The sequence below is a fragment of the Arachis hypogaea genome, chromosome 6 (genome assembly GCF_003086295.3).
Source record: "Arachis hypogaea cultivar Tifrunner chromosome 6, arahy.Tifrunner.gnm2.J5K5, whole genome shotgun sequence".
Lineage (NCBI taxonomy): Eukaryota > Viridiplantae > Streptophyta > Magnoliopsida > Fabales > Fabaceae > Arachis > Arachis hypogaea.
Genome location: NC_092041.1, coordinates 8,479,449 through 8,505,787, shown reverse-complemented (window position 1 = coordinate 8,505,787; position 26,339 = coordinate 8,479,449). Strand labels below are relative to the sequence as shown.

The 26,339-nt window shown below is 27.9% G+C and overlaps 2 protein-coding genes across 3 annotated transcripts; both read right to left on the bottom strand.

The window, feature by feature from the left end:
• Positions 1-6,840: 6,840 nt before the first annotated feature.
• LOC112695822 (potassium transporter 5-like) lies at positions 6,841-11,142 on the bottom strand. 2 transcript variants are annotated; one of them, XM_072196641.1, is made up of 7 exons: positions 10,688-11,142; positions 9,666-9,890; positions 9,245-9,544; positions 8,609-8,869; positions 8,321-8,488; positions 7,981-8,235; positions 6,841-7,883 (listed from the first exon to the last, which is right to left on the bottom strand). In XM_072196641.1, exons 3-7 carry the CDS (start codon positions 9,375-9,377, stop codon positions 6,997-6,999), a joined length of 1,704 nt encoding a protein of 567 aa, XP_072052742.1. In that variant the 5' UTR covers positions 9,378-9,544; positions 9,666-9,890; positions 10,688-11,142; the 3' UTR covers positions 6,841-6,996. The 2 variants fall into 2 exon arrangements, with proteins under 2 accessions (XP_072052742.1, XP_072052741.1); XM_072196640.1 differs by lacking the exon at positions 10,688-11,142 and having other exon boundaries at positions 9,245-9,702.
• Positions 11,143-19,994: 8,852 nt separating this feature from the next.
• LOC112695821 (wee1-like protein kinase) lies at positions 19,995-23,598 on the bottom strand. The gene is made up of 11 exons (XM_025748314.3): positions 23,339-23,598; positions 22,896-23,233; positions 22,738-22,795; positions 22,583-22,649; positions 21,860-22,126; positions 21,654-21,721; positions 21,425-21,534; positions 21,309-21,349; positions 21,064-21,212; positions 20,604-20,957; positions 19,995-20,306 (listed from the first exon to the last, which is right to left on the bottom strand). The coding sequence occupies exons 1-11, from the start codon at positions 23,375-23,377 to the stop codon at positions 20,211-20,213; spliced, it is 1,587 nt and encodes a 528-aa protein (XP_025604099.2). The 5' UTR covers positions 23,378-23,598; the 3' UTR covers positions 19,995-20,210.
• Between the last annotated feature and the right edge of the window lie 2,741 nt (positions 23,599-26,339).

Here is a 26,339-nt window from a genome sequence, read left to right as displayed (position 1 = left end):
TTAAGGATTTTTTTTAAGAAAAAAGAACGGAAGAAATAGTGTGTAATAAAAATAGTATTATTTTTAGGAATTAATTTGTATAAATAAAAATTACGAAGAGCTTTTAATTCCGTATTATCATAAGTGTGTTCACTAAAATAAGATATATTGTCAAATGTCATATCTACCAAAATGTTTGACTTCATTATTACACATTTTATCCTTTTTGAAACAAACAACTCTGTATTAATAATATTTACTAAAATAAATGCTTTATACACTCAAAAGATATATATTAAACTTGCAATAAACGAATAAAATAATTAAATTTATTTATAGTAATATAATAAAAAATTGTATCAAATATCAAATACATATGTTTATGAAAAAAATTTAAGGAGTTAACTACAATATAAACTAATTCAAGTTAATTTTTTGTATTTTTAATTTTAAAATTTGAAAAATTAGGGTAGTAAAAAATTGTTTATATGCAATAATAATTTAGAGTAAATCATAAAAATGCACTCAAATAATTTTGTTGCTGATAAAAATAAATTCGAATTTGTTATCAACAAAAATACTCTCAAATAATTTTAAAATACGATAAAAATGTCCAATATTAAATATGTATTTTCAAAAATACTTTAGAGATTGAATTTTGAGTTGGTTTTTTGCAAATATGATTAGAAAAATTAGATATTTTTATTCTTAAAATTTAATAATTTTTCGCTCAGTATATTTTATTTTATTTTATTATCAACAACCAATAATATTTTTAAAAAATCACAAAAAATATATACTTAGCGAAAAATCACTAAATTTTAAGAATAATAATATCTCATTTTTCTAATCATATTTGTAAAAATTGCATCAAAATTCAATTTCTAAAATATTTTTTAGAAATACATATTTAATGTTGGATATTTTTGTCGCGTTTTTAAATTCTCTGAGAACATTTTTTTCGATAGCAGAATTCGGGTACATTTTTATCAACGAACAAAATTATTTGAGAACATTTTTAGTACTTTATTCTAATAATTTAATTGTTGATTTTTTATATATATGTAATATAGTTGTATTTGCAAAAGAACACTAATTTTTAATTAGATAATATAATATAAGTTATTTGTAAATTAATTAAAAAATATATATCTATTCATTCATTCACTTTTTTTATTTATATTATTGTCAATATATAAAATAGCAATTAATGTAAAATTAATTAAGACAATTTCTTCTTTAATCCATCTCAGGTTGTTAATAGCCTCTTTGAGTCTAAACCAATCCAAGTACTCCAATCTTTCATTTTTCTTTAGATATAGAAGTAAAGAACACAAAACAATTTAAACTTTTTTTTGTATAAAACAAAAAAACACTATTATATTATTTAAAAATAGGAGATCTTTTCATCAAATAGCATAAAAAAAATTTAGTTTAAATTTTAAGGTTTTTTTTTCAGAAACTCAAGTTATCAACTTGAATGAATTATTACCAAGTTATTTATTTTTTTTTCTATCATTTATTGGGGTATGGGACATCCAAATTTTCTGTTTAAATGACAATTTTGTACTTATTATATTAAAAATTTGACAAATACGCACATCAGGATCAGCACATGGGTCACAAGTAGAAGGTATCGGTGGAGGAAGTCGCGAGGTTCATAAATAAATCACTTGCTATTTCTTTATGATTGAATTTTCTCTATGATATTAAATTTTCAGTTCATGCTATCTTATTACGAATAAAAATGTAGAAAAAAAAATATTAGAACAAATTTAATAAAATTAATTTTGAGTATTACTTTGTTAATGTAGTAATAACAAAAATCTAATTAAAATATATTCAAATAAATTATATATATTCAGTTATATTCTTGCATTTTATTACTTTATTTTTTTATTATTTTTTATTAATTTAATAAAAAAATAAATCTAAATCAATTTAACATGAGTTCTTTTTTTAATTATTTATAAAAATTTTAATTTTTTTCCAATTTAAATACAAAATTCTCAAATTTATATCTACAAAATTATTAGTTTTGTAATTTTATATTTTTAATTTAGTTAAATTTTTACAATTTAATAATTAAAATTATTTAAAATAATTAAAAATAATTTAAATGTAAATTGAAAAGAGAGTACATATTGGAGGGACAAATTTAAAATAAAATAAAATAAAACTAAAATTATATATTTGGAGATACTCTTATATAAAATATCTACTTAGATTATATTCATATCATTAGTGAACATCATAAATCTAAACCTAAATACTTTGTGTATTTAATAGCTAGCTCTTACTATATTTTATTTTATTAAGGGAAAAGCTCAGTATACAAGCAATTAGGGCTTGTAACTATTACAAGTTTATTAATGCCTAATCCACCAAAACGTGTTGCAACTCCTACGTCACTTACACGCGCTTTATTCATGCCGTTTCACGTTTTTTTTGCCTCTTTTTCTTCTTCTTCTTTCTCCGTTCTTCCTCTTCTTCTTCCTCTTCCTCTTCCTCTTCCTCTTCTTTCTCTGTGTCTCTTTTTTTTCTCTTCCTCCTTCTTTTTTTTATTGAAATTTCTTCTCCTCTTTTCGTTTTCTCTTTCTCCTTCATCAAAATCACTAGAAAAAACGAAGAAATATTATTCAATGTACGTTTCTTGCCTTCTCTTTCTCCTCCTTCTTCTTCTTCTTGCTACACGTTCTTTTTACTCTTTCTGTTCTTCTTCTTCTTCATTTACGTGCTTTTCTCTCTGTTTTTTTTCGTTATTCTCGATTTCTATTGTTTTTTGACATCAAGCTCTGAAATCATTTTTGAAGAAGAAGAAGTAGAAGAAGATGAGAAGGAGAAAGAGAAAGAGTTCTGAATTATGCATGATTTTGGGTGTATTTTCTTAAATCCTTTGGGTGTATTTTCTGTAATCTTTTGGGTGTATTTCTATAATCGTTTGGGTGAATTCCTGTAACCGTTTGGGTGTATTTCTATAATCTCTTGGGTGTATTTTATGTAATCGTTTGGGTGTATTTCTATAATGTCTGCTATTTTTTCTGAAATGAAAAATACACCCATAGATATCAGTAAGATACACCCATAGATATGAGTCAGATACACCCATAGATATCAGTCAGATATCACTTAAATACACCCAAATGATTACAGAAAATACACCCAAACGGTTACAAGAATTCACCCAAACGATTATAGAATACACCCAAAGGGTTACAGAAAATACACCCAAAGGATTTAAGAAAATACACCCAAAATCATGCATAATTCAGAACTCTTTCTCTTTCTCCTCTTCGTCTTCTGCTGCTTCTTCTTCTTCAAAAACGATTTTACCATTAAAAATTGAAAAAAAAAACGAGAAAACAGAGAGAAAAGACGTAAATGAAGAAGAAGAAAAAGAAAACGAAGAAGAAGAACGTGCAGAAACGAACGAAAATGAGAAGAAGAAGAGTAAGAGGAAGAAGAACGTGCAGCAAGAAAAAGAAGAATTTCAGAAACCATGAAAATCGAAAAAAACGAAAAAGAAGAAGAAGAAGAGGAAGAGGAAGAGGAAGAGGAAGAAGAAGAAGACGAAGACGAAGAAGAAGAAGAAGAGAAGAAGAAGAAGAAGGAGAAGGAGAAGAAGAAGACGAAGACGAAGAGGAAGAGGAAGAGGAAGAGGAAGAGGAAGAAGAAGAAGAAGACGAAGAGAAACCGTGGGGCGCGTGTAATTACGCTCCATTCAAAATGAGTTGGTGCGCGTGTTAATAAAGTTTGGGTTGATAACTTGTAAAACTTGTACGGTCTTTTCACTTGTATGTGTAGCAGGCCCCTTTTATTAAATAATTCCGCTGACCATGGACTAGCTAAGCGAAGGTGTAGAAAACTCTAATCCTCTCAGATGATGATTATATCTAAACTAATTTCACATTATGTTTTATGTTTTCCTTCAAATGATAGTCAAATTCGCGATACTTCCATGAGAAATTAAAATTCAACGTGCTATGTTACATTTTTGAGGTCTCTTAGTTTGTTCGTGTGGATCCATGAAACCCAATATGTGCAAACCTTCGATGCTATGAGCACACACCACTTGGCAATTGAACGGTTTCCAAACTCTTTTTTTTTTTTAATTGCTAAAGTCGATAACCATTCAAAAATTATTTTTGGAATAATCACTTTAGTGTGATATTAGTTTTTTAGTAGCTACTTAAATTGGTAATCCACAAATTTTAAATCGGATAATATTGGTCTTTTTATCACTTTTAATTAAATTTTTTATATATTTATTGAACAAAAAAATTTATAATAAATTTTATTGTAAGTTAATTAAATCAAAAACTATTATTACAGAATAAATTAATCTTCTTTAAAAATAACAAAAGGCCAATTTAACTGAAATGATTTTTAAAAAATTTTGGAAAATAAAATATTAGTGTAATATTGTATGTACAAACGTTTTTAATAATCACGTCTAATTAAATTGGTACAAGTCTAACAAAAAAATACACATAATTATTATATAGTTCTTTATCTTTATACTTTTTTTCAACACATAAATTTTTAGACAACTCAAAAAGTTTTTGCAATAGCACATAAACTTATGGGATATATATAACACACAAATTTTTTATATACTACAAATGTTTATTTGATATAGAATTTATGTGTTTAACATCGTTGTTAAACATACATAAAAAAAACGATAATTATGATAACGACAATAAAAAAAAATGAATAAGAAGAAAAAAGGTGACGGCAGCAACTAAAAAAAAGAAAAAAAAAAGACAGATTTGGTTTAAAAAATATTTAAACACTTAGTTTTGTTTAAAAAATTATTAAAAAATAAAAATCTAATTTAAAATTATTTGAGAATTAATTTCGGAGTTTGTTCTAATTTTTTAGTCAATCTATAATATCAAGATTAGAACACATTATTTATTAAAAAATAAGCATATACCAATTCAGAGTAACTTATATTAGTGATATATATTTAATTTAAAAGTTAAACATATTTATTTTTTATTATATAATAAATAAATAATAAATATTATCATTTATATTTTGATCATTTCATTATTTTTTATAAATTTATACAAATATACAATACAAAACAATTAGACGTGATTCTGTGTAGAATAATATTATAAAAAATAGGGGGATAACAATATCATTTTCCTAATAAATATACAATGTGTTTAATAAAAAGTTTGTAAATGTATGATTATAGACTAATGAATTATAATTTAAATGGCATAGTCTATTCATATTCACTTAAGAGTTAGTAAATTCGAATCTTCTTATTTTTAGTAAATAATAATAATAATAATAATAATAATAATAATAATAATAATAATAATAATGTATGGTTATGGAAAAAGAACGGTGGAACTATGGCATGTGGAGTTGGATATTTGTATTGCCTTGGTTCGGTAATATTCTATTCTACTTAGACCCATTGCATTCAATTTTTCTTTTTAAGTTCGGTCAACTGCCAATTGCATTTTTCCTTCTCTTGCATTGTCCCCTTCTCTTGTCCTTATTTTCTTCTTTCTTTTTCCTGAAAAATGTTTTATTTAATTGATTTTTTCACAAAAGACGTTCGTCTAAGCCTATATTCAATGACGATTGACGACTATATAAAATTAGAGTATACATATCTTAAAACAGTAACGCTGTTGTATCATGTTAGAGATACCCATGAATGACAATCATAATTGAATGCAAAGGAGATTAGGACAAATCTTAAATCAACCTTTTAATTTTTCCTGAAGATATAATTTCTGGGGGGAAAATTCATAAAGGCTCAACTATAGGTCTACAGCATAGGACGGGCTATAAAATACTAAAATATATTCCAAAGAAAAAAAATATTTATTGCTTTTCCACTTTTAAGAGGGACATTAAAATGGGTTAAACCCAACGAGTTAGCTTATTTATTTATTTAAATAGGTAGATTTTATCTCTAAAATTAAGTTCGTTTAAATTTCGGATTAAACGGGTTGAACCCGATTAACTTAAAAAAAATAGCGGGATTAAATGGGTTAGTTTGTGGACTAAACGGGTAGCATGTTTATTTTTTTTACATTTTTTCAGAAAAGTATCACTTTTAACCGATATTTCTCTCAATCTGACTCGAAAATTTGACCTATCAACTAAAAAAATATTATTTTTTAAATATTTTTGACCTAAAAGTGATATCTTTTGTCAAAATATTTTTAAAAATTTAAAATAAAAGAATAAACAGGCTGACATGTTTAACCCATCAGTCTGATCATAAACGACCCAGACTAAAAAATTATGGCTCTCGAATAAAACTAACTTAAACGAGCTAACCCATTTAACCCGCAGGCTTAACGGGCCGAACTCAAATAGGCCGGGCTGGCCTGTTTAGCAGCCCTACTCCCAAGACAAATACTATCTATTGATATGCAACGGATTATGAATTTTCGTGGTACTTTGAAACTTTGGGCCCATCTTTGCACCTAATGCCATATGGAATTAGGGATATTCAGCTCATTTAGACCAGCAATTTTTTTTTAAAAGAAAAACTACAAACAGAAGGAAAGCCCAAAACTTCTCTTTTATTCGTTTTTTCATAGAAGATATAAGGATCTTATGAGAAAGGAAAGATGGAATTTACAAATCAAAAACTCTAGTGACCAGCCGTTTTTAGTAATTTTATCTATTATTTAGTTAGTATAAATACTAAATTATTTTTAATAAATAAATTTTATTAATTCATATATATAAATTCTAAAAAATATGATACAAATTGTATTAATTTATGTGTGTAAATTCTTGATAAATATATATGCAAATTATAATTTTTTTGTGTATAAGCATCTACAAATATAAATGTAAATTATTGCTGATCAAATATTGACTCAAAATAATAATATTTACTTATCATATAAAATTGTTGTTTACTAATTTAGAAGTGCCTTTTGGGCTATGACCTTAGATTTATGTAATTTTAACATAACTATGTTCTCTAACCAAAAAAAAGGGAAAAACATAACTATGTTGTTAATGCCTTCAAAGTTCATAAGTCATGCCCACTTTAACCATGCGTTTGTGTGGAATATCAAATAATTTTTCACTCTGCCTCAAGTTTTTCTTCAAGAAGTTGTAGGCATAATCAATCAAAATCCTCTTTCCAATGTTGGCTCCTTTGCAAGCAACAATTTCATTCTCACCAATCAAATGAACAACACCATCTTGTGATGCCTTTTCAACACTCTCTATTTCTTTCTCTATTTCCTCTTGTACTTTCTCTTCTTCTTCTTGATCATCACCATTTTGGGACTTCCAGAACTCATCAACTATGAACTGCTTCAATCTTTCAACCAAAAGCTTCTCAAAAGGCTCCTCCTCGTTGCGCACATCCGTGTATCCATACCTCACAACACACCTGAACACATTGAGTTCCTTGGGGTGCACGTGACGAAAGAGGAAGCGCTCTTCCGTTGGAACTTTGCTAATTGGCAAGGACTTGATGGAAACAAAGATAAGAAGTGAGTGCAAGGCAGGTACATTGGCCACATAGTGCTTGAAAATTGGAGGAACACCTTGAACAAGCTCTGAATAGAACATAGCTAAGCCGGGTAATCTACACAAACTTGTGTTGCAAGCAATCTCTTTAACCTTCTCTGCAGAAATCTTGTGATCCAATTCATAGTAGTACTTCCTTCGGTACACGTTGTTCCAAACATACATGATGAACATTAGAACCGCGGCGAATGCAAGGGGAAGATACCCCCCTTGGTCAAATTTGTATAAGACTGAGCTTAGATAAACAACTTCCACAGAACCAATGATTAGCACATAACTAATAATCAAAAGTATATGAGTCTTCCATATCATGATCATGATTAGTACTAGAAAAGCAGATGTAAGTGTCATTACAAACACCACTGCTATCCCTGCATTTGCACAAAACAAACATATACATACACATTAGAAAACAATACCAATTCATTCTTATTTTTGAACTGAATGAGAGTGTGAGTTATTATTTACCATAGGCATTGCCAATTTTTGTAGTGGTTTTAAATCCAACAGTGATGGCAATACATGCAATCATAAGGATGTAATTGATTTCTGGAATATAAACTTGTCCTTCGTGCTTGCTCGATGTATGTACAATTCTCACACGAGGGAAACATCCCAATGACAAGGATTGTTGGATTATGGAGAAAGTTCCTGAGATCATGGCTTGTGAAGCTATAATTGCTGCCATAACAGCAATAACAAACATTGGCCAATATAGTTTGCCTGCAAAACATAGTAATATTAACAAACTATCCTCAATTAATTACTTCATAACAACATAATCATACATATGTTTATTATTATTTACCTGGTATGGACTTGTAGAATGTGTCACTAACAAGATCATTATGCTTGCGAAGGAAAGAGGCTTGTCCAACATAAGCCAAAATCAGAGCAGGGTAAGTCACAGAACACATGCTAATTTGTACGGATCGAACTGTGAAATGTCCAACATCAGCAAATAGTGCTTCAGTTCCTGCAATAGAATAAAATCTAAACATTACTTAACTAAGTTAAGATTTTGTTAGAAATATAATCATTCATGTTGCTTTCTCCTCTCGGCTTAAGTTTTTAGGAGAAGTAGTTTTATACGTACCAGTTATGGCTAGCACAACACCACCAAGAGAAATCCAAGCATCTTTCTTGTTCCTAATGAAGTAGTCAACTATGTATTTTGGATTTACTGCTTTAATAATAGAGGGATCATACTTGATGAAATTGTAGAGACCAATGGCTGCGATGAAGGCAAACCATATACAGATAATAGGAGCAAAGGTGTATCCAACTTTATCAGTTCCAAATCTCTGAGCCATGAAAAGGCAAACCAAGATTGCCACGGATATCAGAACAACCACATCTGTGTACAATCAACACAAGTTGCATTAGTTATATATTAAAAAAAATTCATACTTTCCATGTTTAAATGTTTAATATGATTATGAGAACCATATCGAACCAGCTGTTAGACCGGTTTAGTTTGAATAAAAATTAGTTGATAACAAATCAGTTGAACCGATTCTTTTAAAGATTAACTGATTTAAAATAATAAACACAAAAAAATTAATTTTTTTTTTAAATACAGTCAACTTCACACGAAATTAATAACTAAGAGTCGTTAAATGAAAATTTATTCAAATCAGTCAAATTATTTGAGTCTTCAACTATCAATTTCACGTAAAATTCACCGCATATGAGTTTTCATCTTTATGTATACACATAAATAAAAACTTGCCGTTGTTGATGTTAGTAGCTGCTTGCTTGATCCCTCCAACAGCAGATAAAACAGAGATGCAGGGGGTGAGAACACCATCACCAATGACCATGGAAGTGCCAAGCATGGTGGCAAATAAGAGGAAGAGCTTCATGAAGTGACTTTTCTCAAGCGCAGACTTAAGCTTGCTTGCTCTCTTCTGACGGTTATTTGGCAACTGAAGCTGGTAGTTGGACACGTCAGCATCCTCCACTTGTTGATTCGGAATAAGTCCCACTTTTGCATAACGACATATTAGAGAGTATAGAGCAAAAGTCCCTCCTGAAATTTTACACATTTTAATACACTACGCTAATTTTACAAAAGTACGTTTATAAAGTTTAGAAATCTCAACGTAATAAAATTTGTTTGAGGGCGAAAATGAGAGTGTATGTATATATACCATCGCCATTATCGTTGGCCTTTAAGACCACAAGGACATACTTAATGAGAGGGATGAGAGTAATGGTGTACAAGATCAAGGAAAGAACTCCCAAGATGTCATCGTTGTTCTTGATACCATCAGTGAATGTGCTTGAATACACATACAATGGTGATGTTCCGATATCACCGTACACTATCCCAATACTTTGAAACGAAGTTGAAGTATCAAAGACAAGGATGGCCCCTACATAAATAATTAATTAATATCAGCTATCAAAAACCATGGTATAAGACAAGGTGGAAATTCATGTGCAGTCGACTTCACGGGAAGTTGATATCTAAGAGTCGTTAGATAATTTAACTAATTTGACTAAATTTTCATCTCATGCCTCTCAGATATCAACTTCACATGAAATCGATTTACCTAAATTTTCGCTATAAGATAAATATAACAAAAAGTGTTAGTCTTTAATTTAATGTTTGTGTTACTAGTTAGATTAATTATAAGTAGAGTTATGATATGTGTACACTAAAATTAGTCACTAAAATCAGCCACTAATATAAAATACATGTTAGAATACAAATATATTATAAAATAAATTAAATCACACATGTATTTATACACAAATATATTGGTAGCTGATTTTGGTGTACAAATAGCATTTCTCTTATAAGTAATATCCTAAATTAGTTAAACATTTTAATTTTAAAATTCATATTTTACGTCAAATTTTAGAAAAAAAAAGGTTGATAAATTAATTACTATTATTGTTTGTTTAATAAAGATATAATAGTTACAAAAAAAAATTAAAATTTTTAAATTAATCACTATATTTTGTGAAAAATTTGATGCCGAAATTAATTAGTGATTAAAATTTATTGATAAAGACTAAAATGTCCACTAAAATTTTCTTAGAATTATTTGTGGTTTTTTGAATAATTAGAAAAAAAATAATTGAATACACGAGACACCATTTCTTGATCGTGGAACATGCATGAAGCTATATGAAATTAAATTAAATATCAAACATATGTACTTACTTTTGCAGCATGCGTGGCGGAGAATCTTTGAGATTTCATTTCCAGAGAGTCATTTCTTCGCAAGATTTTGGAAGAAAGCTGCTTCTTTTCCATCCCATCAGAAGCTTCTTCTTGTTGTTCCGTCTCTTCGTTACTGTTTTCAATTTTCTCCACATCCACAACTACAACATCATGATCTTCTTCTACCGGCATTTTGATTAAATGAAGCTTAGGTTATTAATTAGAACATAGAGAAAGAGAAAAAGAGAGGAATAAGAGGTAGCATGCAATGCTAGTTTAGTTGTGGAAACTAACAAGTACGAAGGGTTTGTTTAAATAGATGTAGAAAAGTGAGAAAAAGAAAAATAAATAAATAAAGCTGCTTGGTTAAATGTGGTGCGAAGGTGCAAACGTCGCTGTCAACGTGCAATTTAACTTTGACTTTGCAAGAGTGATTATTTATCTCTTAACAGCACGCACAAATGAATTTTCCACAACAGTTTATTTTGCTTAGTATGAAAGGTACTGAGAATTGAAACAGAATTACCTAAAATTAAGGGATTGTGAATGAATTAATGGTCCGAACTGTAAAGTGTGTGTTCAAATGCGGATTTTAAACTAAAGAATATACGGTATTGACGCGTTATTGTACTAAACATGCAAAAGATTCACGTGATGGGCACGGGACACTTGTGATTATCTTTTGAACGCCGTCGTTTCGTGCGTTAAGCCATCAAAGAGTCAAAGTCATTAGTCACGTGAATAATTTATGTAGTTTGGCATATCAGTGTCTCAGCCAGCCACTTATTCAGACTTGTAACTGCCATAGGTTTTGCACTTTTTTGGGTCCCGTAAGTAAATGTTGTTTTCTTCGGAATTGTCAAATGTCATACTAGACACTTTGTTATATATACATACAAATGTTATACTAGACACTTTGTTATATATAAATATATATTTTTAATATATAATTTATACAAATAATTAATATGTTGACAGAATTTTAGTATCTACGTTTATAATTCATCAAAAGATCTCTATTCATCTATGAACTTCCAACAAAAGTGGGAACCACCAAACTCCTCATATCAAATAGTAGGTCCTAGTTAGCAAGATATTACACCTATCGCTAATACATTGAATTTGGAACACTATCTACTAAAATAGATAGTGATTCAAGCGGAGATTAATTTGATCAAGGATTTTTATGCGTGAAATTATCGTCTTTCTTGAATTTTATAACCCCCCATTAGCGGAATATATCAAAGTGATGATGATTAATTATAAAGAAAAGAATATTCCTTTTGGGCGTGAAAGCATGTCAAGTCAAACTAAGTTTTAGAAACAACAATATTATTAGTTTGTAAATATTATTATTTTAGATCAATATTTAGTTAATAATAATTTATATTTATATTTATTAAAATTTGTACTAACATTGATCAGAATTTATTTATAAATTTATAAAATGTATTTATTAAAAATAATGCAGTATTTATAATAAATAAATACTAACTAAATTTATTAAAAGCTCTTCGCCCCAAGGATTTATGATTAGAAAATATCTTGCGACATTGTTTGTGCAATAGTAGCAAGTTGGCATATATGTGTAATTTTCCTCATAAAGTATGAATAGAATGAGCTACATTTCAAGGATATGATGACGACTTTGCAAGAAAGGAGAAACTGTAAGGACTAAGGAGAGAGGGATCAATAGCATAACAAGTTGCCTATCTATTTAATATACTAAAACTGGGTTTTTCTCCAGCTAATAAGAGTGACGTGTCATTTTTTCGTGAGTCCGTTTTCCCTCCAAAACGAATAAAATTTTTCATCTATTCTAAATTATTTATTATAATTATATTATTATATTATATTTAATATTTAATGAATAATATATAATTATACTAATTTAAGAACATATCTTCATTATAATTATATCAAATCAATATTTAATGCACTATTAAACTAATGCCTAATTACTGTACATAATAACAAATTGCCTTAATAGTAATTAATTTACTATTTATTTTTGTTTTACTAAGGTCTATAAATAGTGTTTTTCTATCATACATACATCTAAATTTGAGAGTTAGCTTATAATTTTATATTTAGTTTTTTTTTTACTACTTCATAGAATAAGAATGTATTCTTCATTTTTTATTGAAGTTGATCCTTTTAAGGTACAATTTATAATTTTTTATAATATTTTTCATATACTCATTCTATTATATTATTCTTTTAATAATTTATTAATTGTTGTTACTCTAAGTTGTTCTTATCGTCTAATGTTCCAGTTCAATTGTCTTTTACCACAATCGTTTACAATGCATCACATCTATAAAATACATCATCGAGTTGTCTTCACTGATTCGGATTCCAACTACATGAATGTAAGCGTTCAAAGAAGGGGCAATAATCTCTACTTTACCGAATGATTGTTGGATCTACTCACCTATTATGACCAACCTAATGGAATGTGGTTAAAGGAGGATGAGTAAATTATTATAATTTTAATTATTCGATTAAAATTGTAATATCAATTGTGATATTTTAATTATTAATGCATTATTAAACTATTTATCAATAATTTTAATTATCTAACATTTGTAATTTATTTTTATAATTAAAATAATTAAAATTAAGTAGATCGTTATTAAACTACTTATCAATAATTTTAATTATCTAACATTTATAATTTACTCATCCTCCTTTTTTATCAAATTATTATAATTGTTTGGTTGCATAATTTCTCATTAGATTCACCATCCTAAATTAGTCAATTTGGTTCAAATTCAGATTTTGTTTTTCTTTTTTTTTTTTTAATTGCTCTTATTGCAGCAAGTGTCCTCAAATTTTTATTGTGAGCTGCAAAATGAATGTCCCAAACTCTCAATACTTTTGTCATCCTTTTCGTTGTGTTTTTAATTCTATTGAGGTACTATTAATTTTAAATTTGTACGAATTTTAAATGTTGATACTTACGATATTATTTCAGTTGGTTGTCGTTACGAGAATGACTTTATACTATACATGACTAAAGACTAGAATAGATTCAATATTGTTTAAGTAATTTTGGTTTTAATATTAGTATTTGATTAAATTATAATTAGAGCATTTTAAATTATTGCCTCAATTTATATATTATGATTATTTTTCGTGGATGTACTATTTTTAAATAATTTAATAATTAATAAAATAAAGTAGTGTCAAGTATATTATTTAAGTTTATTTTTATTCTTTATTTCTTTATTGGTATTTTCATTATATTTGACAAAAAAAAACTCTACCTAAATATATAGTTTTCGTTGTCCTAAGCACAATTTAGTTGCCAATAAAAACCAATTTTATCTATAAAAAATAATGAAACATGTATCTTTTGATATTATATTAATATAGTAAGTAGACATTATGATATAATAATATCTTTAATTGCATTATAATTGTCTCATAAATAATATATGATTATATTATTTTAGAAAAAAATTTTCATTATAATTATATCAAATCAATATTTAATTATGATAAAATATGTTAATTATAATTATATCATAAAATTATAATAATTACGATAGTTATGTTATATATTTTAATCATTTATGTAAGTAAATAAACTAGAAAACAATCAAATCAAATCATGACGGTAAATAAATAATATAGAATATTATTATATATTTAATTGCATTATAATTTGCTCATGAATAATATATGATTATATTATTTTAGAAAAATATTTTTATTATAATTATATCAAATCAATATTTAATATATTATCTAAATCTAACTTTTATATAACAATAATATTATATATATTTATATATCACTTTTTTAAACTCATTCTTAGAAATATATATTGGCATATAATTAATATAGATAACATATATACTTAATAAATATCTTTATTAAATTAATTATAACGATTAATACAAGATAATCTCATAAGTATAACCTAATTATAGCAAGAATTTTCATAAAAATAATTGACTACTAATTTGAATATAATTGATATAGTTAAATTGATACAACTTATAAGATTGAGAATATGTAGTAATTATAGCAATTATTATATCAATTATAATAATCATTCACGTGACTTCATATACAGTAATTTTTGAATTATAATTGTCACATAATTACTGTTGAATATTATTTAATTTTAGATGTTTTATAGGTAATATTCATTATCACATGAATTATCATCATTATTCAATAATAATAATAATAATAATTTTGAATTTATATAATTGATAAAATTCTAATTCTCATTCGTATGTAATAATTTTATTAGTATGTATTCACAGTTTTAGTCAATATATAATAATAATATTATTATTATTATATGGACATCAAATTAATTAGTTAACAAATTGAATTTAGCTTATGGAGTTTTATTTTCTACTCAAATTTTTAATCATTAGTGATTTTATTTTTTATATTTACAGTAAATTTTGACTATAAAAAAAATTAGTATTGATTATTTCCTATTTTATTTATTTACAGTCATAATTAAATTTGATATAATTATAGTAAGTCTCTATAATTATAGTAATATAAAACTGCTTCATATATAACAATAATATTATACATATTTATATATCTCCACTTTTATCCCTTTTTTCGAAATTTTGACATATTATTAATATAGATAAAATATAATATTAAACTGCTTTGTTATACATATATATATATATGAAGTTATAAAATAACCCGTATAATTTATACGTATGGCATAATACGCATGTAAAAAAAAAATCCATACTTTTTGTTAACCACTGTTTTGTTATACGAAATTGATTGAAATTATATAATTTCTATTTATATAATTTTTTTCTATTAGTAGCAATTAGTTTATGCATTAAAAATTCATACAGTTTGTAATTAGTTTATATATATATATATATATATATATATATATATATATATATATATATATATATATATTGGGTTTTCTTTCAACTAATGAAAATGAGGTGTTGATTCCTCGTGAATCTATTTTTCCACCAAAAATAATACGCTATTTTCTCTTCTAAGTTTATTTTATAAAAATATCTTTATTATAATTATACTATAATTAGCATTTAAGCAATAATACATAATTATACTAATTTAAGAAAATATATTTATTATAGTTATATGAAATAAATATTTAATACATTATTAAACTACTTATTAATTATCAATCGAAAATATTTTTGATCATTTTAATTATATTGATAATAATAATGATAATAATAATATAATATGATAATTATATGATAATGGCATCGGCCATTAATAACCAATTTATATTTCTCTAAATAAATTTATTTTATAAAAATATTTTTATTATAATTATATTACAATATTTTAATAAATATTTAATAAATAATGTATAATTACACTAATTTAAGAAAATATCTTTATTATCTATCTATTCTATTCTATTATATAAAAATAGAATTTTTACATTTAATGATGGAACTGATGTGGCATGCTCTTAAGGTGTTTCCAAATCTATTTCATTTAATTCGTCAAAGCAAATCAATTATAATTAATTAATTATATCAATTAATTAATTTGATTAGCCATTCAAATCTCACCATTTATTATAATTTATATAAATTAATCAATTATAATCAATATTCAATGCGTTATTAAACTACGTATCAATTATCGATATTTTTAATCATTCTAATTATATCAATTGATATAGTTCTAATCCGCATTTAAGTATAATAATTTTATTAGAAGATAGTTGATGCACATATTAATAGTGACCTATTTAATTTGATATCAATTAGTGGATAATAATAATAATAATAATAATAATAATAATAATAATAATAATAATAATAATAATAATAATAATAATAATAATAATAATAAGGTCTACATGGTACATGTATTATATTTTAAAAAGGTAAAATATATTTACAAAAAGAATAGGATATCAATAATTAATTGTGATTAATATCAACATCAATAATTAATTCTTATAATTATTTTTGTACGACTAAAAGTTACGTATAGTGTTTTTTTTATGTAGAATAAAAAAAGTTTGTGATTCATAATATTTTCATAAAGTTTTATTGTATGGATACAAGATTAATTAGATAACAAATTGAATTTTAATTAATATATTTTATTTTCTGTTCATATTTTTTTATTAATTATCTTACTTTTTATATTTACAGTAAATATTGAATGCAAAAAGAAAAAATAATATTGAATGTTATCTATTTTATTTATTTAGAGTCATAATTAAATTTGATATAATTATAGCAAGTATCTAGAATTAATAATAACATGATACTACAATTTTAAGTTGTATAATATAATAAAAAAATGTATCAATTTATGTATGCTTCCTATTAGAACCGTCAAAATGAGCTAAACTCATCGGACCAACCCGTTTACCCATTTAAATGGGCGGACTTTACCTCTAAAATTAAACCCGTTTAAATTTCGGGCTAGCCTGTGTGCTAAATGGGTGGCCCGTTTATTTTTTTTTTACATTTTTTTCAAAAAAATTAGTACTTTTAGTTGATATTTCTCTCGATTCGATCTGAAAATCAGACCTATCAACTAAAAAAAATATTAATTTTAAAGATTTTTGACCTAAAAGTGATATTTTTTGTCAAAATATTTTTCAAAAAATAAAATTAAATGATAAACGGGCTGGTCCATTTTACCCATTGGACTGACCATAAACGGTCCGGGCTAGAAATTAAAATTCTGGCCTGCGAATAAAGTGGGCTTAAACGGGCCAGCCCATTTAACATATTGGCTTAATGGGCTGGGCCTAAATGGACCGGACTAGCCCGTTTGACAGCCCTACTTCCTATATAGCAATGATATTATATATATTTATATATCTCCTCTTTTAGCTCTTTTTTAAAAATATTGGCATATAATTAATGTAGATAACATATATATTGAGTAAGTATCTCTATTGAATTAATCATAAAGGTTAATAAAATATAATGAAATAAATTTCACCTAATTGTAGTAAGTATCTCCATTGAAGATATTTGCTAATTATTACCGTGTATAATTAGTGTATATATATATAGAGAGAGAACGAGTAATAGTGAATTGTTACAATTATTTAATTTATCATTTAGAAAATTCGTACTTCGGACATAAATTTTCTTCTGTTTATTATTTTTCATACCTAAGGGCTACTAATTACGATTCTATCAACAGTGTTACCTATGGTACGGTAGATTATGTAATGAAAATGTTTGAAAAATAAAGGCAAGAATTATAAGGTTATGGAAAGTCCCATACAAATTTGACAAGAACAAGACGACTTACGTAGAAATGATTCTCATGGATGATAAGATAAGTTGATTATTTTCCATGATTCTTTCAAGTGATGCTAGGTCCAGCTTATAAATATTTTTTGTTTATATTTTAAATTTATTTGACAAGTAAACCCTCGCACGAATCAAAGAAAGTACGATTTTATAGATTTATAAGTGTTAATAGTCTTTATATTTAATTTGTTTAATAGTGTGATAATATAGCTAATATATTTGTTGGTGGATTTAACTATTATTACTATATTATTTATGATCACATTCAGTATATATGTGTGATTTATTGAAGAAAGTACATTATTAAAATCGATTAATAACTATTTTAGAATTAATCCAATTAACACTGAATTAAAAAAAGAACAAACAATGCATAACATGTTACTTTTTTATTAATCAAATTATTATAATTCAAATTAATTTTAAAAGAATAATTTAAAATTATAATTTCAATCTTCTCAGGTGCATGGCACGGGTGATTATACTTGTTTATGTTTCTATTATTGAGAATGCAATATTTGTTTTTTCCAGCTGCAATTTTGACCAACTCTCCCACTTTCTGTATCCAAGCAACCCACACACCAGGGATAAGAGTGGATCCTAGATAGGTATTTTCTTTTCATTATTATAATCCCTGCCATTATTTCCGTAGTATTATTTTCATGCGTATAAGGTCGGTATTACGTGCATGATTATTCAAAGAAATATTAAATGAAATGTATATTAAGTTCTATACTTCTATATCCATGCACTTTATGTAGTGTGAAGGCAAAAGTGTCACGCATGCAAATAGTATGAAAATATAGATCCATCGTGATTAAATTTGTCAACTAAAAACTATTATGTATACACAATAATATTTAGAATATAATAAAAAATAAATTTAAATAGTTAAAAACAAAAACGGATTTCCGAATACTATGGAAAAGAAGATTTCGGTCTCATATGTGTACGCAAAAGAACGTGTCTCGTGTCCAAGCAGGAAGCTTGTGGTGATTGGATTTCTATGAGGAAAAAAAATTAGAAGTATCTACAAATATTACGTAAAAAGAACATTTAATATGGGAGCTTCTTATTTAATAATAAAAGGTTAACATAAATCGGACATCTAAGTTTTAATACCTTAACTTACTAGTTACAAGGAAATCTAAGACGAAAATTGACGAAAAGACAGCGGGGTGCATTATTATTGTGATATCATCATTGGGAACTACTAAGATAAACGTCTTTTTTTAAATATTTTTTAATAATTAAAATTTAACATATATAATCAATTAAATTATATTATTTTTATTAAAATTAAATTAGATAAACCAATTCAGTCAAAAAATTAATAAATTAAATTTAAATTGGTCTAAATTAATATTTTTTTATAAAAAATACTACAATATCCCTTTTGTAAAAAAAACTAAAATACTCTTAATATATATATATATATATATTAATATTAAAAATTTTAAATTCTAATCTTACGGCGACAAAAAAATAAAAGACTAGAATTTAAGATTCTCAAAATTAATATATATATATATATAATAAAAATATTTTAGTTATTTTTTATAATAAAAATATTGTAGTCATTTTTTATAAAAAAAATTATATTAATTTAGATTAACTCAAAATTTGATTCACTATTTTTTCAGTCAAATTAATTTATCTGATCTAATTTTGACTAAAATAATAAAATTTAATTGATTATATATTTTAAATTTTTAATTATTAAAAAACATCTTTAAAAAAGATATTTTAAACATCTTTATCTAAGTGGTTCTATCATTATTTACTAGAACTCAAAGCTGATTAGAATGTTTTATGATTTTAATCTTTTATAAAAAAAATAATATCATCATTTTATAGTCATTTTCTTTAAAGAAAAATTGTAATTAACTACTATTTATCTACTTATTTCTACCTTATACACAGTCAAAAACCGTAGCCATTACTCTTCAAACATAATACAATCAGCTATCAAGAGCTTATCTTATACCTTATGGGGCAACGTATCTTCGGTTTTGGACGTTAACGAAAGCTTGGGATTCAAGAGGGCTTCTTTGCCAATTGCCATTTGAATATTCTTTAGTTCATTACAAAATATACAACAATTCCCTTTCGGACCTTGCATTTACAATACACCACAATGGAGGAAAATGTGGTGCTTTTTTGTCATGAATATAATGAAGACCGGCATTGCATGTACGATAATCCAGCCCCAAAACAAAATATCAAAAAGCACGTACCCTGAGTTATCAAATTTTGGCTGTTCTAATGACCTTGTCGAAAATTGGATTCTCTATCAACTCCCGAGCAGAAGGACGCTTAACTGGATCAGGGTCCATCATGGCCTAAAATACATTAATCACCAAGAAAAAGAAAAACAATGTTAATATACCAAAGCAAGCAAAATATACATCAGGACTACTTAATTTAAATTGGATTACTCAACAATAAACATCAAACATTAGTACAAGCAGTACTTATCACAAAAAAATTGCTAATATTTTATAGTTAGAAAAACTTTTGAGACCTTGGTGCAATGGTGCAAGCATCGGCAGAATTCTTTAGAAATGGATCAAAACTGGACAGATGAAAACTGAAAACAAAATGTTCCTTCAGATTTAAGATGAGGGAATGTACAGAACCTTGAGCAAGTTTTGGAATTGCAATGAGTGGCCAGGCAAAAGTGGTAGCTTTCCCTCTTTAAGATTAAAAAATTGGGATCCTGATTCTGGCAAAGGCAATCGCCGAATGAACTCATACACAGAAGCTCCCAAAGAAAAGATATCAACTTTGTCAAGGTGATCATAATTATCATTGAGGATTTCCTGAGGCATATAACGTGCATCTCCCTCCTCAACCAGGAGGCTATTGTCAAGGAGAGTTGCACATCCAAAATCACCAAGTTTATATACACCATTTTTGACATAAATATTATCAGGCTTGACATCTAAATGAGCTATTCCCTTCTCGTGTATAAACCGCAGTGCATTGGCAATCTATCCAAAGATGCATAGGAATTAAGAGAAATATGAATTTGATATAAACATATGGAGCAACAAATAAAAACAAAGTGAACTTTAAGGTCACCAAAAGAAAATTCACCTGATATAGAGCCTCTAACACTTGTCCTTCTGTAAATGATGAAGAGCATTTGTTTATGGATAAGCTGTGATCACAAAGCTCCATCTGAATATACAGCTGTTCATTTTCAAACCATGAAGAGTAGTATCCCACTATGTTTGCATGAGAACCTGCAGAGGAACGATGGAAAATAAGATTCAGAAAAACATAGGATAAAAGCCATTATATAAAACAAAACAAGAGTTAAAAATGTAATATATACAAACCTAATGCAGCCAATGCTTGAACTTCCATCAAAGCTTTTCTCCTGCATTGTGAAAAAATCAGTGTGCGAGTGGCTAAAATCCTATCAAAGAACCACCCAGAAGCATAAAGATTCTACCTTTCTGTTTCCAGTCGTAACTGTCTGGCACTGCGTTTCACAGCATAAAGGCACCCATCTATTCGTTTTAATACTTTGAAAACACTACTAAAGTGCCCTCTACCAATTTGCTGAAAAAGGAAAAGTTAAACATATAATCACTACGTTGAAGGGTAACAAGCATTGGAACATAATACGAATCCAAAACAACCTATGATAGTTACAAATTAATTTAAACATGATGGTATACCTCAATCTCATGAAAATCAGTGCGATAGCGTGAAAGACCATCATCACCAGTTATTCCAGGGAAGAGACCTGCAATTATAACATTATGCAGTTAAAAAATTACAATGGGTGTGATTAAAAGCCTCAACAGTACAATAATGTGTGTTTTGCAACAACTCTACCGAAATAACGTAAAATTACCAGTGAATGAACTGACCCAAACTATACCTGCACATTTTATCCTTTGGTTTCCAAAGGGGTCTGTCTCCTTTTGTGAAACATCTTTCAAATATGGATTCTGGATGCAGGGAGGAGGCATAACCCTGCAGCGCAATGCAACTGCAGAATGTGACACATAATTTTGGGCCTTTGGTTTATCAGCTGCTACTGTTTTCTCAGCAGCTACTTCCTCCCCAACAGAGTCCTTTCCAAGTTCAACAACTTGTTGATGGTCACCAGAAAAGTTTGGGCTGAGAGGATTAACTGAGATAGCATCTATGACGAAGAGACACATCAACCAAAATAGTTACTAAACTTGGGTGATCGACAAACATGAAGCAAATAGAATAATCATTTCAATGTTAAGTAACTATGCTTATGTTATATGTATCAAAATGGCACTTAAAACTTTAATCTCAATGAAATGTCCACTTTCCATCCTAATTCCATAAATTTGAAAGAAAAATAACGACTATTACAGAGTTCCCAATACTGAAACTACTTGGATCACATTTATATCCGTTCCAACTAAAAAAGCATAGACAAGTACACACACACGTGTCGCATAACATAAGCAATTAATACGAGTAATGCGAGCTATCTATTCATATCACAGCACTACTAATTAATAATCTCCACACAATGATCATGGAACTACAAATTCAAAGTTTCAAACATGCAATGGACTCAAAGTGATTATATTGAAGGAGAAGCATGGAAAAATAGTCTTACCCAATCGGCACCTCTTGCTTTTTGTAGTGTTGAGCTTCTCCGGTGATTTAGGGCAAGGGGTATTCTCCTGCAGACCACAAACGACAAAAAAGGGCTTAATTTTTCAGTTATATTTGAAAGCTAAATCTAAACCAATAATCAATCATCATCATTACCATATTGAAATCCAAGCCGTTGAAATTCTGATTATCCGGCGTAATATAATCCGGAGTGCTGCCTCCACAAAACAAAATAACAAAGAAAAGAGTTGTTTGATAGCGAAAAATGTGAAGCGATATAACCGAAAAGGGAGAAACGTTTCGGAGGAGCTCACCAAAAGAAGTCCTGGCTAAGAATACAGTCTCTGTCGTCGGAGGCGTTGTTGTTATCGTTGACCGCGGGAGGGTTTGGGCGGTGAGATTCAGCATCTAGAAGGCTCTGGAAGCGGGAAGAAGGAGCGGAAGCAGAAGAAGAAGATGGAGGATGAAGGAGTGGAAAGAGAGAAACTTGACCTAGCTGAAGCTGAAGGTGGGAAGTGGTTGAAAGAGTACCCTTCTTCATCGTGAACTTGCTCCTCTCCTTCTTCCCAATCCTCTGGCTTTTCCTCTTCGTCATCATCCACCAAAACCCAATGAAATCGAATCGAATGAGTTGTGTTGCGATGATCTGATACTGTCAATGTATTAATAAACAATTAATTTTTTTTTTAATTAGCCATTAAATAAAAAAGTGGAAATTGGAGAAAAGCCGAGTGTTTTTCAAATTCGCGCGGGTTACTTTTACATTGGCGGTAGGTTTAGGTGTGGGCATGTCCATTTTTGGATTACTGAGGATTCGATCATGGCCGTTCAGTTGCTTTCATTTGGGGTATTTGGATTTGTTGGACGGCAGGATCGTGGTTGTGGTGGGAGGGTTGCGTCGTTTAGAGTGCACACGTTGTGCTGCGTGCTGAGTAAGCTGCTGCATCCTCATTTTGTGGGACCGGCGAGGTGACTGACAGAACTGAGAGAAGTGGTGGTGGGTGGTGAGTGATGAGTGGTGAGTAGTGCCTGATAACAGTGCTTTTATTGGAAAATGAGTGAGCACTGCGCGTATGCCCTGTGGCAGCTCCCATTTTTGGTTTGGGAACATTTGTTTTTTATATTTTAAATTAAAAAATATATATCAAATAATTTTAGAATAATAAAAAAAATTTTAAACATAGTTTATAATACGAGTCAAGTGTTATAATATGGATGATCACCAATCCTTTATCCAATTAAAAAGCGTTTGGAGAATACAAATTTTTAATATAGACGGTGTCATCCTTTCCAAAACTTGAAAAGGCTAATCTTGTACAGTTATAAATAAGGCTTCATAGTCTTAGTACAATACACAACAACAAGCAAAAATGAAATAAATATTCTCTCTCTCTTTCTCTCTTCATATACTACTAATATAATATTAATATATTATATTATCTTTATAGTAGTATAATAATATTAGTAAATACTGATATTAGTGTTTTTCTATTTATACTTTATTTTATTACATCTTCTTTATTTATTTTATAACACGTTATCAGCATGAGACTCTGATCAAATTTTTAGGAAGACTCAGGTAACAAATTTTCATTATGTTGAAACTCTCTCATCTTAAATTCAATGCTCTTGATATATCTGGAAACAATTATTTATCATGGATATTAGATGCTGAAATCCATCATGATTCAATGGATCTTGGAGATACCATTAAGGTTGAAAATAATGTATCTCAAAAGGATAAAGCCAAGGCTATGATTTTACTTCGTCGTCATCTTAACGAATGATTGAAAAATGAATATCTCACATTAAAAGATCCTGCAGATTTGTGGAAAGACCTTGAAGAAAGGTATAATCATCAAAAGACGGTGATACTTCCTCAAGCCCGATATGAATGGACGCACTTGTGTTTACAGGATTTTAAATCCATAAAGAATATAATTCTGCAATGTTTCGAATCACCTCACGAATGAAATTATGTGGGGAAAAGATATTTGGTAATGATATGTTGGAGAAAATTTTCTTAATCTTCCATGCCTCAAATGTGCTCCTGCAGCAGCAGTATCGAGAAAAAGAATTTAAAAAATATTTTGAGTTAATTTCTTGCCTTCTTGTTGCTGAACGCAACAATGAGTTGCTCTTAAAGAATCGCGAAGAGGTAAATGCGACAAATCATTACCCCAGAAGAGGTAAATGGCAAAGTTTTAGTAGCAAGAAAAATTATGGAAGGAAAAGGAATTATGTTCACAAAGGATCTCACCATAACTGGGATAAAGAAAGAAACAATGGGCAAAGCAAATCAATTGAGGATAAATGCTTCCGTTGTGGTGGAAAGGGCCATTGATCACGTACTTGTCGTACCCCAAGGCACCTAGTTGATCTTAATCAAGTATCCTTGAAAAAGGATGACAAAGGAAAGGAAACGAATTTTGTTTCAAATTATGCTGAAAATTCCACCACTCATTATGATGTATCTGATTTCTTTAAGGATCCTGAAGAAAATATTGGTCATTTGATCAATGATGAAATAGTTTAATATGTGAGATTGTTAATTATTCATATAAATAAATCATGTATGAAACTTATTGTTAAGTTTTATTTTCTATGTAAGTTTTAAATATGATGTATATAAATAATGAAATATTAATGTTCATGAATTTTGAAATCATTAAATGTGTCAAGTTTTAAAATAAAATTTTAGTATATGACATTATTTTTATGTACAGTGTTTCTTAGAAAAAACAATTTCAATCAAGTTGTAAGAGTTAACTGTGCATACTACTCATTTTATTATTATTATTTGTCTTTGAAGAAAATGACAATGATATATAATGAAGATGTATGCTTTGCGGATAGTGCAAGTTCGCACACCATTATCAAAAGTGATATATATTTTACCCATCTTGTGCCACAAGAAGAATGTGTTAATACTATTATTGGCTCAGGCAATGTGATTGAAGGCTCCATAAGAGCTATAATTTTGTTTCGTGGAGGAACAAAATTTATAATAAATAATGCACTATTATCTACCAAGTCTCTGAAGAACTTATTGAGCTTCAAAGATATTTGGCGAAATGGATATCATATTGAAATAATGAATGAGAAAAATCATGAGTATTTATGTATCACAACTTATGATTTAAATAAAAAAGTTATATTAGAAAAGTTACCATCACTTTCATCTGGGTTGTATTATACCAAGATTAGTGCAATTGAATCACATGTCATTATAAACCAGAAGTTTACTAGCCCAAATAGATTCATAACTTGGCATGATAGATTGGGTCATTCGGGAACAACCATGATGAGGAGAATTATTGAAAACTCTCATGGACATTCACTAAAGTACCAGAAGATTCTTAAATCTAGTGAATTTGGTTGTGCTGCATGTTCTCAAGGGAAGTTAATTTTAAGGCCGTCACTAATAAAGATTGGATTTGAGTCCCCTAAATTTATAGAAAAGATTCAAGCTGATATATGTGGACCTATTCATCCACCATGTGGATCTTTTAGATATTTTATGGTCATAATAGACGCATCTTCAAGATGGTCACATGTGTGCTTATTATCTTATCGCAACCTGGTGTTTGTAAAATTACTGGCTCAAATTATTTGATTAAAAGCACAATTTCTAGAAAATCCAATCAAAGTAATTCGTCTTGATAATGCTGGTGAATTTACTTCCCAAACTTTTGATGCTTATTGTATGGCTAATGGAATAAGTGTTGAACATCTAGTAGCTTATATTCACACACAAA

Coding starts and splice junctions, on each gene's coding strand:
- LOC112695822 (XM_072196640.1), bottom strand. CDS start 9,560: ATGTGTAAAATTTCAGGAGGGACTTTTGCTCTATACTCTCTAATATGT. Junction 8,870..9,244: donor AGCTACTAACATCAACAACG/GCAAGTTTTTAT, acceptor GATTGTACACAG/ATGTGGTTGTTCTGATATCC. Junction 7,884..7,980: donor AAAAATTGGCAATGCCTATG/GTAAATAATAAC, acceptor GTGCAAATGCAG/GGATAGCAGTGGTGTTTGTA.
- LOC112695821 (XM_025748314.3), bottom strand. CDS start 23,377: ATGGACATGCCCACACCTAAACCTACCGCCAATGTAAAA. Junction 22,650..22,737: donor ACGGCTTGGATTTCAATATG/GTAATGATGATG, acceptor TGTGGTCTGCAG/GAGAATACCCCTTGCCCTAA. Junction 21,213..21,308: donor TCAAGCATTGGCTGCATTAG/GTTTGTATATAT, acceptor GTTCCTCTGCAG/GTTCTCATGCAAACATAGTG.